Source organism: Enhydra lutris, unplaced genomic scaffold, assembly GCF_002288905.1.
Source record: "Enhydra lutris kenyoni isolate GAN:26980312 unplaced genomic scaffold, ASM228890v2 scaffoldscaffold5, whole genome shotgun sequence".
NCBI classification, from domain to species: Eukaryota; Metazoa; Chordata; class Mammalia; order Carnivora; family Mustelidae; genus Enhydra; species Enhydra lutris.
The window spans coordinates 37,208,424-37,222,724 of record NW_019154089.1 but is presented as its reverse complement, the minus strand read 5'-3'; the positions used below and the strand labels follow the sequence as shown (position 1 = coordinate 37,222,724).

General features: G+C 53.9%; 1 protein-coding gene across 2 annotated transcripts in view; it reads left to right on the top strand.

Annotated features, from left to right (window-relative positions):
- The first annotated feature begins 749 nt into the window (after window positions 1-749).
- LOC111140980 (PPARG coactivator 1 beta) overlaps window positions 750-14,301 on the top strand; it is a 104,545-nt gene continuing 90,993 nt past the window's right edge. For both annotated transcript variants that reach the window (XM_022493270.1, XM_022493269.1), the window contains exon 1: window positions 750-870. In XM_022493270.1, coding sequence (XP_022348978.1) covers window positions 793-870 — 78 coding nt within the window. In that variant the 5' untranslated portion in view covers window positions 750-792. The remainder of the gene's footprint in view (window positions 871-14,301) is intronic.

Here is a 14,301-nt window from a genome sequence, read left to right as displayed (position 1 = left end):
GGAACTGGGAGGCCAGGGGGCCTGGGGAAGCCGGCAGGAGCTTGGGCACCTCAAGTTATTGTGGGCCATGGTAACAGAAGTCACTTAAGTTTGGTGGGGGGCGGGGGGGGCGGTAGGGGAGTGAAGGAAAACTTGAAGGAGACGGTCAAACTTAACAGAATATGGATCAATGCGTCCTTCGAGGTAAAGAAAAAAAAAAGGCCACCCCCTCTTTGAGCCTTCCCTGATTTCTCCACCTTTGACCTATGGTGTTCCTCCCTCTCTGGGCTTGCAGCTCAGGTAGAGAAACTGGAATCGCTCAGGCAGTCAGACCTGAGCTTTGTCTTCCTGCCACTGACATGCACCGTGACTTCACACACAGTCTACCTTCTCGGGCCTCAGTTTCCCCAGCTGTGCAGAAGCAGGTTGTCTCAAAGGACCCGCCCAGCGCTAACGCAACGTGATTCGCTCCGGCAGGAGCAGGGGGCTGCCCGCATTGCTGCGCAGGCATCGGGCTGCTGTCTGGGGCATCGTCACCGGCTGCGGGCGCTTTCCTCCCGGCCGTGGGCTGCGGGCGAGGACAGCGGAGACAGACGTGGCGCAGGAAAGTGGGGGCGCGACCCCCGGCTCGCGCGGGCACCGCGCGGCCCCGCCCCCGCAGCCAGAGGCCCTGCGGCAGCCCGGGCCTGAGCTCCGCCCTCCGCCTCCCGCCGGCCTCGCTCCCTCCTCCCGCCTCCCTCCCTCCCTCCCTCGTTCCCTCCCCCCGGCCGGCTCGGCGCTGACTCCGCCGCACGCTGCAGCCGCGGCTGGAAGATGGCGGGGAACGACTGCGGCGCGCTGCTGGACGAAGAGCTTTCCTCCTTCTTCCTCAACTATCTCGCCGACACGCAGGTACGGCCAGCAGGGGCCGTAGGCCGGGGTACAGGGGTGCTGAGCTGCGGGGGCTGCCGCCGCAGCCGCGGAGGCCGGGAGGCAGCGGTGGGCGCATTGGAGGGAAAGGGGGTGCCCGCTGCAGAGCCCCCCTTCCATGCGCCTTGCGATGCTCTGTTACAGAGGCAGGGAGTCGGAGCCCCCCCCCCCGCACCGCGCAAGCCGGAGCGTGGGGGCCGCTACGGCCGCCGGGGAGGGTCTAGCCTCGCTCGCTTGGAGTCCGCTCCCCCCGCCAGCAGAGGTGGGGGGTACCGCGTTTCCTTGGGGAGGTGGAGCAGCGCCAAGGTGTAGGGGACCCTGAGGCTGGCCCTGGGTGCCGGAGGCGCGCCCTCAGACTCCCGGCACTTGCTGCCGTACTTTCACGTGGACTTGGGGCCCGGGCTCAGGCGCCTGTCCCCGTCCCCGGAGTGCCCTGGTCCTCGGGTCTCCCGTACCCCGCGTGCTGCTGCTGGCCCCCCGCGGCTCCCCGTCGGCGCCCGCAGCGCGGAGTTTCCTGCCAGTTGCCGGCTAAGGGCTTAGGGGGCTGCGGGGCACGTGGACATGCCGGCAGAGATAGCACCTTCCTGGTTTCGCTACCGGCGGAGCCCCCCGGGAGGAAAGCACGGCAGGATGGGGGTGGAAAGACTGTCTGGGGGCGCCTGGGTCCCCCTGCGGCGCGCGGCCCCGGTGCGCGCTCAGCGATGCTGGGGGAAGGGAACGCGAGGCGGCGTCCCGGGCTCTGGCTGCGCCTGGGAGCCCCACCGGCGACACGCGCGTGACAGGAGAGGGTGCTTTGGTGTGCCGGGGCGGGGGGGGGGGGTGTGTGTTTGCGAGGGCGCTGATGTCTTAGAGACGAGGTGGGGGGCTGCTCCTGGGACAAGCTACCACCGAAAATGCCCGCGCTAGGCGTGCGCGCCCCCCACCCCTTCCTTGGTTTTCCCCACCCCATGCCTGTTGCAAGCATAAAGTTTGGCCCCATAGTTAGGGTTTTTTCTCTGGGCGTCTGGCTGCGGGTGGCCGGGAGGCTGGGGATGCGGCGGAGGCGAGAAGGAGACCCCGGATGCGGGCGCACCGCTGGACGCTGAGAGGGCCCGCCGGGCGGAACCGGGCGCGGCTCGCGAGGGCTGGTTTGGTACCTGGAGTCGGAGCGCCGGTGCCGGCTCGTTTTGCATAACACTGGAAGGGAGGGGGAAGGCGGAGGGGGAAGGCGGAGGGGGGGCGGGCGGTGGGAGGAGAGAGAGGGAAACTTTGCTTCTAGTTATAATCTGCCTGTCTTTGGGCGGCAGCAGCTGTCATGGGACCGGGTGGGCGGGGAGAGGCTTGCAAGCTGACTCCTAGCCGTGAGACGCGACTTGGAAGGGACGCAGCAAGCCGAGACGTTCAGCTTCGGGCGGCGACTCCCGGCTGGCGGCTGGGACGGCGCGGCGTGGCGGGTGTCGCCGAGAGGAAGCCCGCCACGCTCCGGAGAGGGCCGGCCCTCGCTCGCTGCAGACATCCATGCGTCAGGGAGCCGCGGGGCCTCGTGGTCGGTGGCGGGCGTGCTGGGGTGGTTTCGGGGCGGGGGCCGAAGGGCTGGTGGCGTGTGATCGCGCATTCTTCGGGCCGGGGGGGTAGTGTGTGATGAGCGGTCTGCGCGCGCGGGTGTGTGTGTTTGTGTGCACACGCCGCGCGCGCCAGGCGCGTACCTTTACCTCTGACGAAACTGCAGTGGAGCTCCCGCGGCGGTCACCGGGCGCCGTCGCTAGCCCCGCGCCCACGTCTGCTCGGATGGCAGATCTCAGTCCCAGCACCACCACCGCCCTGCTGCCCGTCTCTCGTCCCGCGTCCCCTGTGCCCCCACTCTCTACCCCCGGCCGGCAGCCGGGGCTAGAGGGACTGGGTGCGGGTGGGACCGAGTTCCCCTTGGGAAAGTTCTGTCCTCAGCCCTCCCACTTGCCTGGGGGCGGGGGGGGGGGCTCCAAACCTCTGGACTGAGACTCGGGTGAAGGAGGCCTGAGATAGCTGGAGACTCGTTCAGGGACCCCTAGCAGGAGCTGTCTGTTCTGGACCCTGGTTTTAACTCCATCTTTAGTGTTCTTTGGCTCACCGATAATTAACTATTTGTCCTCTTAGGCGCCCAGCGGGCTTACTCTGTAGGGATATTTCACCCAAGGAAACTAGAAAATTGGGTAATCAGGTGTCAGCAGAAGCAGCGCAGTGAAAGTTAATCTGGGACGTTTGCTTTTTTTATTTAACCACGTGACAGGCTGAGGCTCCTCCGGTGATCTTTGCCGGCCCAACTTGGGAAATGTAATTGATAGGGGAGCTTTGCAGCCACCCCTAGAAGGTTCATAGAGCCCAGCCGGAAGAGGACCTAGGCGGGCCATCACGTGCCTCCTCATTTTACAGTTGGGGATAGAGGCTGTGAGGGGTGAGCGGCTTTGTACAGGACCACGCAGCCAGCGGGTGACAGAGCCACCCAGGGCTCCTGACTCCAGGTCCTGTGTGTTACCTCGAAATAGCACTGGACTTGGAGTCAGAAGGCCTGAGTGGAGTCGCCTTCCCCACTCTCTGGCTGGGTGACCCCAGAGCAAGCCATTTTAACTCTCTGAGCCTCCTTTCCTCCATCTGTCAAATGAGGCTGGTGTTGCCGAAGAGAAGACCAGGTCGAGGTGGTGGGGGTGAGCAGTGCTTGCATGTGAGATGTCTGGGTGTTCTGGTGACTCCTCCTCCTCCTCCAGCCCCTCCCTAACCCTCCCCTCCATCTCCCCCTAGGAAGTGGTGGGGAAAGTGAATAAAAAGGTAATTTATTGTCTTTATCAGAAAGATTTGTCTTCGGTGGCTAATCCAGAGTCAGATAGAGTGAGGATTTCTGTTTAGGAGACTTAACTTTTACTCATTCAGGCCAAAGTTCAGAAATTCTGCAGACCAGGGATTGTGAAAGTTTCTTGGACAGGTTTGGGGCATGTCTCCCAGAGGACTTTGGGTTGGCTTCACCTTTGCCCAGCCTGTGCCCCTTGCCTCCAGTGCCCTCACCCCCCCCCCATTCCTGCATGGCCCTCTCGAGCAGGCCTTTCCAGGCTTGCCCTGCTTTCTTTTTCTTTTGGTTTTCTTAGTCTATGTTATGCAACCAAGTACTTTTTTGTATGTGAGTCCTGTGGCCCAGTAGAGGAGTCTGGAGCTAGAGTTGTGCCTTTTATCTCTTTGTGCCCCCATGGCACCTGCCACCATGCTGAGTTCCTTTGCTCAGCCCTTGGCTAGGCATGTGAATTACAGACAGGGGAAGAGGCCAGGGTGGCCCCTAAGACAGCTGGGCAGTGAGTATGGGTAGAGAGGAATGCAGAAAGCTATAGCTTCAGAGGCCACACAGTAAGCCCACACTAAATATGGGTTATTTGAAGTCACTTGGGACATCAGCCATAGATGCCCCAAATGTCAGAGTCGGCAGCAACTTTATAAATCATGTGGTCCAATCCCTTATCGCTGAAAAATACTTAATAGTAGAGTTAGAAAATACTGGCAAGCATAAAGAAAATATTGAAAATATGTAATCTTATCCAAAGGTAACCACTATTAATTTTTATATATATTTCCAGACTTTTCTTTCCTATCGATTCCTATGGATTCTGTTGGTCGCACAAAAATGAAGTCTTTCATTATATATTCATTGTAACTTGGAATCATACTGTTGTATTGCTTTTTTTCTCCTCCAGACAATATGCTGTGATTGTCTTTCCACATCAATAAATATTCTACTTCATGTCTTATATCTGAATGGTTATATAGTATTTTATTGAGGGTTGAACCACAATGTATTTAATCAGCCCTTTGTTGTTAGTCATTTAATTTGTTTATAATTTTTGTTGCTGTGCTTGTAAGCCACGTTAAATGAATGTCTCTGCATATGTCTTCTTTCCTTCATTGAAATTCCTAGAAGTGAAATTACTCTGTCAAAGGAACTTTGCAGGCGTTTGGTAAACACATTTCTGGATTGCCTTCTAGAAGGATTGTGCTAATTTACACACTTAACCAGCGTTGTGTGGGAATGCCTGGTTCCCCATAGCCAGATAACTCTTGATATTTTAATTGTTTTTCATTTTTGCCAGTCTGTTCATCAATAAATTCTTTGACCCTTTTGTTTTAATGTGCATTTCTTTGATCACTTGTGATGCTTCCCCCCCCACCCCCGCCCCATAATTATGGGCCACTTAGGTTCTGTTCTGTGAAATGTCATGTTTGTGAATTTGGCCCATTTTTCATTTGGGATCCTGTCCCCTTATTATTCTGAAACTGGATCTGAGTACTCAGAAGGGGCCCCATCACTCAGAGAACCGGGCAGGTGGCTTGAACATCTAGTGTCCAGTTCCTGGGTCTGCAGTGCTGCTGTTCCCACAGCCCCTGAAGCCGGGGCTAACTTCTTTTCCAATCCAAAGTTCCCGGCTCTGGAGGGGCAGGTGGAAGGGTAGCTGGCTACCCTTTGGCTGGCTGTCTTTGCCCACCCTCCACCTGTGTGAGAACAGGGGGAGTCACTTCTTCAGACCTGAGCCCAGAAGGGGACAGGTTTGCTGGCCTTTTGTACCTGAAGCAGGGGCTCTGCTCTCACTGGGGCTCCCTGGCTGGTACTGATGGTGAGGATGAACCCAGAGAGGCGATGGCCCAGCAGCAGGGCCCTGGGGGCTCCTACTTCCCCTTCACCTTGGGGCTCTGCTCTCCCCAGCTGGTGCAGGCCAGCCAGAAGCTCCACCGCTATTGCTGGGGGATGAGTCACCCTTTTCCCTCTCTCTTTGGAATAATAGAAGGGATACTGGTTTGAGTCAGAAGCAGCCTTGCAAATGGGGGCTTGGGCTTGGAAGTGAGGTCATAACGTGAGCATTGCAGTGTTCACAGCTAGCTCCTCCTGCATGGTCCTCCACATTAGAGCTCCCTTTAGATGCCATGTGCACCGCCAAGACTTTTTGCATGGTTGCATTTTATCCTTGTAAAGATTCTACAAAGTGGAGGTGCCACGACTGTTACCATTTTAGAGAGGAGGATTTGACAGTTTCAGAGAACTCATTGGCTTGCTGCACATACCCTACTTGCTACCCTGCTTTGGAGTGAGTAGAACAGCCAGGATCAGAGGCCCGGTTCCGGGACCACATGACTCCAAGCTCAGAAGGCAGGGGCTACTCTGTTTCTGTGCACCGTATTTCTAGCACCTAGAGCAAACGAAGGAACATTGCAGAGAGAAGACAACTCATAGGCCCTCTGCTTCTTTAGGCCTCAGTGTCTCAGTCTCTGAAATGGGGATCAAAGGCACTAACTCTTAGGGTTGAGACTTAAATGTATGTAAAACCAGGAGCAGCCAGTTGGCTGCTGAGGAAACTTGAAATTCTCTTTGAACGCCCTTTAGAAGGGCAGGATTAAGTATAATGCAAACTACCCTTCGCGCAGTCTTTTTTATGCAAAAAAGGGAAGCATAATTCCTTGCCATCTTTTTTATGTAAAAACGGGAAGCATAATTCTTATTCTGTGAAGGTGAAGGAAACCCAGATAAAGTCATTTGGAAGAGAATGAGCTGGGCCATTTCCTATTTCTCTTCCAAGGTACTCAGGTGTCACTCATTGATGCACAATCAATTGGATTGAATGGCTTTCGGTTCCTCTCCCCTTCCTCCCATCTAGGTCCTTGTCCTTTCACAACTATGGGAGTCCTGCAGTTATTAGAGTGCATGTCTGATGTCACTCCCTTTCTCACACATCACCCATGGCTCTCCAGCACTTTTACATTCAAGCCTAAACTTGAACCCTGATGTTCAAGGGCCTTCGGGTTCTTGAAGTCCGGAGAGTTAGGCACTTTATCTTGATGGGTCTGCTTTCTCTTTGGGATGTGCCCACCCCAGGGGTGTCATGAATATTCTTCCTGGAAGTGTGAGCTTCTCTGTCTCCATCCTTTGCGTTGGCCTCCGCACTCCCTTGGAGGGCAGCCTCTCCGGGTCTGCTCTTTGCTGGCTGTGAGACCTTTGGTGGGTCACATAACCTCTCTGCCCTTCCATTATTTAAAACTGTTGTGAGAAGTCCACGCAAACCCAATGGCGACTGGATTTAAAGCACTTAACACAGTGCGTGCTGTGTAATAAGCACCAAATAATAGACATCTTTCCTGATAGAGGTCCCATGAAGTTTAGTCATTTAGGGAATCGCTCGGGATTGTCAGGCTCCACGAGGGCAAGGGTTTTCATCTGTTTTTGTTCTCTGTTTTTCCCCCCACAGTGAATAGACAAGTGCCTGGAATTCAGTCATTCTACGTCCTCGCTGAGTGAATGAGTGTGCGGCCCCCCCCCCCCCCCCCCCCCCGCCCCCTGGAGTCCCTTCAGGGCAGACACCACTCCTTTTGTTATCTGTAGCCCGCTGTGTTCCTGAGACGGGGCAGTGTGATAAATGGTTGTGGAATGGCCTGGAATATGCGCCCCGCCCCCACAACTCCACCCCCACCATTTAAAGGCATTCGTAGCTCACCTGCACTTGAAGCTCCGCCCCCCTCCCCATCCCCACACCTGTCCTCTAGGGAGAGCCTAACACCAAGTGTTCTGCCTCTGATCCTCACGTGGACGGCGCTACTTAAGTCCCTTTGGGGTCTGCGTGCTTTTCCCCTACCGCTCTGGTTGACAGCCCTGCGAGGGCAAAGAAGTAGAATTTTTATCCTGAGCTGACTCTGTGGTTACCCATTAAGTAGATGATTTTTGGGGCAGAAGAATGTTTTAGATGATTAGATGTCAGGCTCTCTGAAGAAGAGTTTTATGTGAAACACGTTCCTGTGGCAGATGCCCAGCACGTAGAGAAGGATTGGCGGGGTGTGTGTGTGTGTGTGTGTGTGTGTGTGTGCAGAATGGTGTAGTGAGTCCCTGTGCTCCCATCACCCGGCTTCAGCCATTTTGGACGCATGGCCACTCTTGTTCATCCACCCACACACCGCGTCGTGTTATCCGTGACTGTCTCGGCATGTATTTGTGGAGAGACTTTTTAGTACTAGCACACGGTTTCTCCCTACAGCCAGGAGGTTGGTTCTGTTGTCCCCATTTTGTAAACGCGCAGGGATTGGGTCCACACATGGGGTTTTGCAGCACGTGAGGGTCTAACCTGGGACGCTGGCCCCTGAGCTGCTCTGGAGGCTGGCTGGAGAGGATCCGCTCCCCCGCTGCCTTTTCCAGAAGAGGGTCACTGAGGCACAGATGGAGAAGCCATTCTAGCTGGAGGAGGCCCAGGTGCCAGGCTCTCAGATCCTTTCTGTCCTAGGATCAGGACTTGGGGGTGGTGGTGGGGTAGTCTCCGCTTTGGGGGATAGACAGGTGGATAGTCCTCAGAGAGACACTGTTGCCCAGGTGGCCCGGTCAGAAGCCTGGGTTCACAGGACCGAGGGGAGGCGTCTGACCTGAAGCCCACAGCCAGACGGGGCACAGGGTCTGTAGGCCCATGATGGCAGCTAGGTTTCTTGGGGTCCCCACCCTGCCCTTTCTTTAGTAAAAATTTCCCCCCACCCTGCCTGTTCTTCAGGGCAGAGACTGATTTGCTGCCCAGCGGTAGGGTAGGAGACCAGAGAGACTTATAAATGGGAGGCTAAGGTCATTGATTAATTATCCCCAAAGGCCTGTAATTACTGCTCGGTCTTTTAGGTAAGAAAACAAACATTTGCTCTAATTATTTGTTTAGGTGGCTGAGAAGGCTTTGAGCCCTGGGGTCTGGTCTGGCTCTGCTTGAGGCAGTCCTGTGCCCTTGACACAAGGCTTCTTTGTGTCTGGAGCATCCCTCCTGGGAAATGGGACTCGGGAGTTTGGAGGCCTTCAGGGTTAGTTGAGATGATGCCTTGTAAAGTGCTTAGGAATGTTCAGTCAGGAGGGGCCATTGTTAGTAAGAAAACAGACACACACCTTGTAGAGCCTGCCATTTATCTTCCCACTGAGCTCTAGGTCCTTGATCCTGTTGAGGCCCTGAGGTTTCTCGTTGAGAGTATTGTGTTTTCTCTCCCCCTGTGCTTCTGGGGGAGCTGAAGAGGAATCCCATCCAGCCTTAACAAGGACGCAATATTGACTTTTAGAAAATCAAATCCAGTTAGATGCTACTTGAAGAGAGAAGAAGTATCAGAAAGTGGTTAAGAGCTCTCTTACCTTTGGGGCTTAACTACCAAGGATTTAAATCCAGGCGCCTACCACTTACTGGCTGTGTGACCTTGAGCAAGTGTCTTAACCTCTCTGACCCCAATTGACAATGTAAACACCCATGTAAAATTGAGCTCTGGGGGAGCTGGGTGGGCCTTACAGACTGTCTGACTCAAGTGCCCTTACCTTGAAGTGAGGAAACAGGCTGGGAGCGGACCAGGATTGGCTTCAGATCACCTAGCCGAGGCGCAGGACCGGACTTCGAGCTCCTGTCTGCGTGGGCAGGGCTGGCTCTGGATGGCAGACACTCAGCTGTCTGGGACCCACTGTCTGGGAACTCAGCCGGGCGAGCCCTGCTCGTCTGAGATGGATGTTCCCCAGCAGCTCTGCGGCCGTGTTTTTTCCTTGTGCTTGCCTGGCAGAACACAGCCATTTAGCAGAGGGAGAGCGAGGAGACGTTAGAAACCAGGCCCTGAGCAGTCGCGGCAGCCGGCCCACGAGTGGCTCCCTGAGGTTGCCATGGCAAACAGCCTTGGCAACGTGGCTGCTGGAGCCTTTATTTCTGGTCCCAACCTCCTCCCAAGAAGAGTGGTACCCAGGACACCAGGGAGGGCCCTGTCTTGGCTCCTTGACACCGAGGATGACCGGGTCTCGGTGCTGCTGGCAATCCCAGGCTGCAGCCCCAACAGCAGAAAATGTCTGTAGGCCCACCCTGCACAGCCTGCTGAGGCGAGCTCCTAGGTCTGGCATTCAAGGCCTCAAATGCCTGTCCACCTGCCAGTCTATTCCTCAGCTAGCGGGAGACCACACAACACTGTATCCCCTGCTGCAGGGACAGACCAATACCATATTCTTAACATGGGCCTGGGATCAGGGGCTGGCCTCAAGGTACTTGGTCTGGCCCTGAGCTAAGTTATTCACATAAAGTATTCATAGTCACAGGTCATCTCCAAGGAACCCCACTAGGTAGTCCCCACTCTTCTCTCCATCTCACAGTTGAGTAGGTTGAGGCTGACTTTGGAGGTCGTGCTGTTGTGCCACTCTGCAGCTCCTTCCCTGTACCAGGGGGTCACTAGGACTCCTCCCACGAGGTATCTATCTCCTCTCCCCACCCCTTCCCAGCCTAGCGCGAGTGCTGCGGCCTCTTCTTACCCCTCTTGCAGGTGTGCCTTTTCTGCTCTGCGATCCCCGAAGTCTGTTAGAGACCTCTCGTGTGCCCTTCCTGTGTACTCTGTCCCCCTGCTGAGTTTAGACCTGCCCTCCCACCACTCCAAAGGATAGACAGGGAAGCTGGCCCAAGGGGAGAGCTTTGACCATCCTGGTCAGGACTTTGCACCTGGCAGGCAGTGAGGAATCAGATAAGGTTTTCATTAATATTGTTATTAATTGCAGTACTCATAGAAGACAGCTCACGTTTGATGACCGCTTGGTACGTGCCAGGTGCTAGGCTGCGCCCTTTGGGGGCATCATCTTGTTAAGTCCTCAGGTTGAATCCATCCGGTGAGGTTGGAACTATGACAAACCAAAAATGAGTGACTTGCTCCATATCCCTCAGGCAGAGAGTGGCAAGGCTGGGACTTGAGCCTCAGGGCACTGTCTTAACCTCTCTGAGCACTCAGTCTTAACCACTGCAGTGTGGCTAATCCTGCTCGGCCCAGAGAAGGGGCTGGAATGGGGGCATGGGTGACATCTGCACTTGGCCTCAGTTGGGGGGGCTGGCGGAAGTGATGTGGGATGTGGGAGAGATGGCATGGAGTGCAGGGGGCTCTGCGGCACCCCTACAGTTGAGGTAGGGGTGCGGAAGAGGAGTCGCTCTGGGGGAGGATTTGTGTGGGGAGTAGACATTTATGCTCATTCAGGGCCCACTGTCCCCACCCCTGGCCTTCCCCAGAGCCTTGGTAAATGTGAAACCCTGGTCCCAGCTTGCAATAACCTTTGTTTTTGGGTTTATTCTTGACTGTTTCTCTTCTACCCACGAAGGACCGGAGATCGCTAAGGAAAGGAACCTTATCCATCTGGGTCGCCATCAGATCCCCCCCCCACCCTGGCTTAACAGCTGCAGGTACACTGTAGGCCCCCAGGAAATACTGGTCGACTGACTGTCTGAATGAACAAAATGCTATTTGCTCTTTCAGGAAGTTCACCAACTGTTTGCTTGGCCCCAGAGGCCTTTTCTCTGCTTGCAACAGTGCTAGGACATGTGGGTGAGGGGAGTTGGGGGAGGTTTTGTACCAGTCCCCACAAGGGGCCTACTGCCCTTGTCTCCAAGATAAGCGTTGCACACAAAGAAATCAAAGGCAAATATTTTTTGGAGCCTCCAGAACCCCCTATCAGAACATGCCTCCCGGGGACAGGTCTTTGTAGAATGTTAAACTGCTGTTAGGAATCCAGTCTGTTCCAGGGCATTGCTCTGGTTCAACTGGGGAAGGCCTCAGAGTCTTAGAATCTGCAGGGAGTTGTCTGGTCAAATTTTTCCACATCTTCCAAGGAGATTGAAACCAGCACCTTACACTGGGCCTTATGTCCCTTGCCCCTCTGCTTATTCCAGAGGGCCTGGGGTGGCTGGCCTCCACTCTGGAGGAAGAAAAGAAGAAATGCAGGGAGGTAAAGGACGGAGGGCACACTTGGGGACCAGTGACCACACTCTGTGCCCAAGAGGATTAATTAACTCGATGTCATATCAATCTCGCCTGGCTCAGAAACCACTCAAGGACCCTATTCTATATAATATCACCCCTCACACTTCCTACTTAGGGCCAACTCACTCTTAGCTTACACACAGTTCTTACAGGCTTGGCGGTCCTGTCCACACCTCATGACTTCAGGAGCAGTAAGACGGTTCTGTTACTGTGTGTCCGGGCAGGCATGGGATGGGCAGGGGGTAGGGGGGTACAGTTCTACCAGAGGCAGAAACACGTGGACTGTAGCACTGGGGGGCAAGGAGGCCCCTTGTTGCTGAATATCCCATATGAAGTTACAAATGAGCTCATGGGTCGTAGAGACAGGGTCATCCCCAAGGACAGGTACATTCTGTTCAGTGTTCTCTTTTGGAGGAAGCAAGGGAAAGTGAAATAGATTTTGGTGTTACCATCTATAACAGGAAGTCAGTGAAAAGCGGAAAGTTCCAGAGTTATCTACAAATTTTGCTTCCTGTGAGCATAAGTTATCCCCCCCCCCCCGAATAATGCCAGGTGAATAAGGATTTGGTCTAGCCATAAAAGCTTTGAAAGTTAATGTCGTCTCTTAATGTGAGATGTTCTTTTTTGTATTTACAGGGCTGTATGGGGTAGCAGAAGTATGTAAGACTGGTTTCAAGAAATTGTGTAGCCTTGGGGCACCTGGCTGGCTCATTCGGTGCAACTCTTGATCTCGGGGTCGTGAGTTCGAGCCCTATGTTGGATATGGAGATCACTTAAAAATACTTAAAAATTGGGCGCCTGGGTGGCTCAGTGGGTTAAGTCTCTGCCTTTGGCCCAGGGTCCTGGGATCCAGCCCCACGCAGGATCTCCCTGGGGTCTGGCTCTGCTTGAGGCAGCCCTGTGGCCTTGGCACAAGGCTTCTTTGTGTCTGGGTTGTCCCTCCTGGGAAACGGGACTCAGGAGCGGAGTTTGGAGGGCTTCAGGGCTAGTTGAAGGCCACCCCCACCCCCGGCCTCTCTGCCTACTTGTGATCCCTGTCTGCCAAATAAATAAATAAAATCTTAAAAAAAATACTTAAAAATTACTTTAAAATAACATTTTAAAAAAAAGATGATGTAGCCTTATGATTAATGAGAGCAAACTGTCTGCTTCAAATCTTAGCTGTGTGATCCAGGAGTTAGACGGCCTCTCTGTGCTCTAGTTAGCCAGCTCCCACATGGGAATACTAATACGTCCTACCTTCCAGGGTTGGTAGAACTAATCAGTGGTTCTCAACCATGAGTGTGTATCAGAATCAACTGTGTAATTAAAAAAAATGATAATTATACGTCTGGAGCTGTCTCAGGCTTGGTGAATGAGAATCTTCGAGAGCAGGCCCTTAAGTTCTTGTGTTTTTAGAAGGCTCCCTCTCATGACACCTCTGCTTTGGTCCTAAGCAATCAGATACTATTTGTAAAGTGTCTGGCATTTACTCTGTCATTCCCTCCCGTCTCTGTCCTTTCTGCTTAGGCTCAGGTCACAGGGTAGCACTTAGGATACAAATGATCCAGAAGCAGATAGAAGCCCCTTTCTAATGACTGTATAAAGCAGGGTGGCTTCCTTATCTGGCATTTCCATTTATCTTCCCATCAAATTCTGCACAGTAGGCAAGAGAAGGAGAGTATTCCCATTTTACAGATGGGGAAATGGAGCCTCAGAGAGTGATTTGATAGGATCCTGCAACAAATCCGCTTTCACATAATTGCCTTCATCCCTGTATCTGTCTTCCTTGATCCCCAGCCACCTACCCACTCATGGGGCCAATTAGGGAGTGGGGAGTTAGGGAGCTGGAGGAAATCATGATTACTTCGAGAGGTGGGTGGGTTGAAAGAAGGAGAAAGGAAGGAGTTTGAGGGAGTGTAAACCATCTACAGACCCTCAGATTAGGGATCATTTAATTTATCAGGATGCTGGATCAGAGTGTTGTTCATGGTCCCAGACCATATGGTATTTAGGAGAAGCAGTGGGATTTGAACCCACTTCTGATGCCCAGCTCGCTGTCCTCCCAGCTGTACGTGCTGCTTCTATGGAGTGGACAGGGTGTGGCTTGAGTGATAATAAAAGTAGTCTTTGAGTTAGTGTAGTGAGGTCTTCGCAAAGGCTGTTCCCTCTGTCAGGAATCTTCTTCCCAGGCATCATGGCTTGCTGTTCCCTCTCCTTCTAGATCTTCAGAGACATCATGTCCTCAAGAAAGACCTTCCCTGACTCTCCAGTCCTGTCCAGTTTCTATCCCAGCACCATGTTCTCTTTTTTTAAAGGCATACACCACTCCCAGATACTTTCATGTTTATAAATTTATACTTGTTGGTTGGTGGCTTGTCGCCCCGGTGGGAATGGAAGGCTCCATAAGGTCTGGACATCGTCTCTCTGGTTCCCACTGTATCCCTACCACCAGGACCCAGCACATGATTGGCACTCACTGAGTATTTCTTTTTTTTTTTTTTTTTAAGATTTTATTTATTTATTTCACAGACAGAGATCACAAGTAGGCAGAGAGGCAGGCAGAGAGAGAAGGGGAAGCAGGCTCCTTGCTGAGCAGAGAGCCCGATGTGGGGCTCGATCCCAGGACCCTGGGATCATGACCTGAGCCGAAGGCAGAGGCTTCAACCCACTGAGCCACCT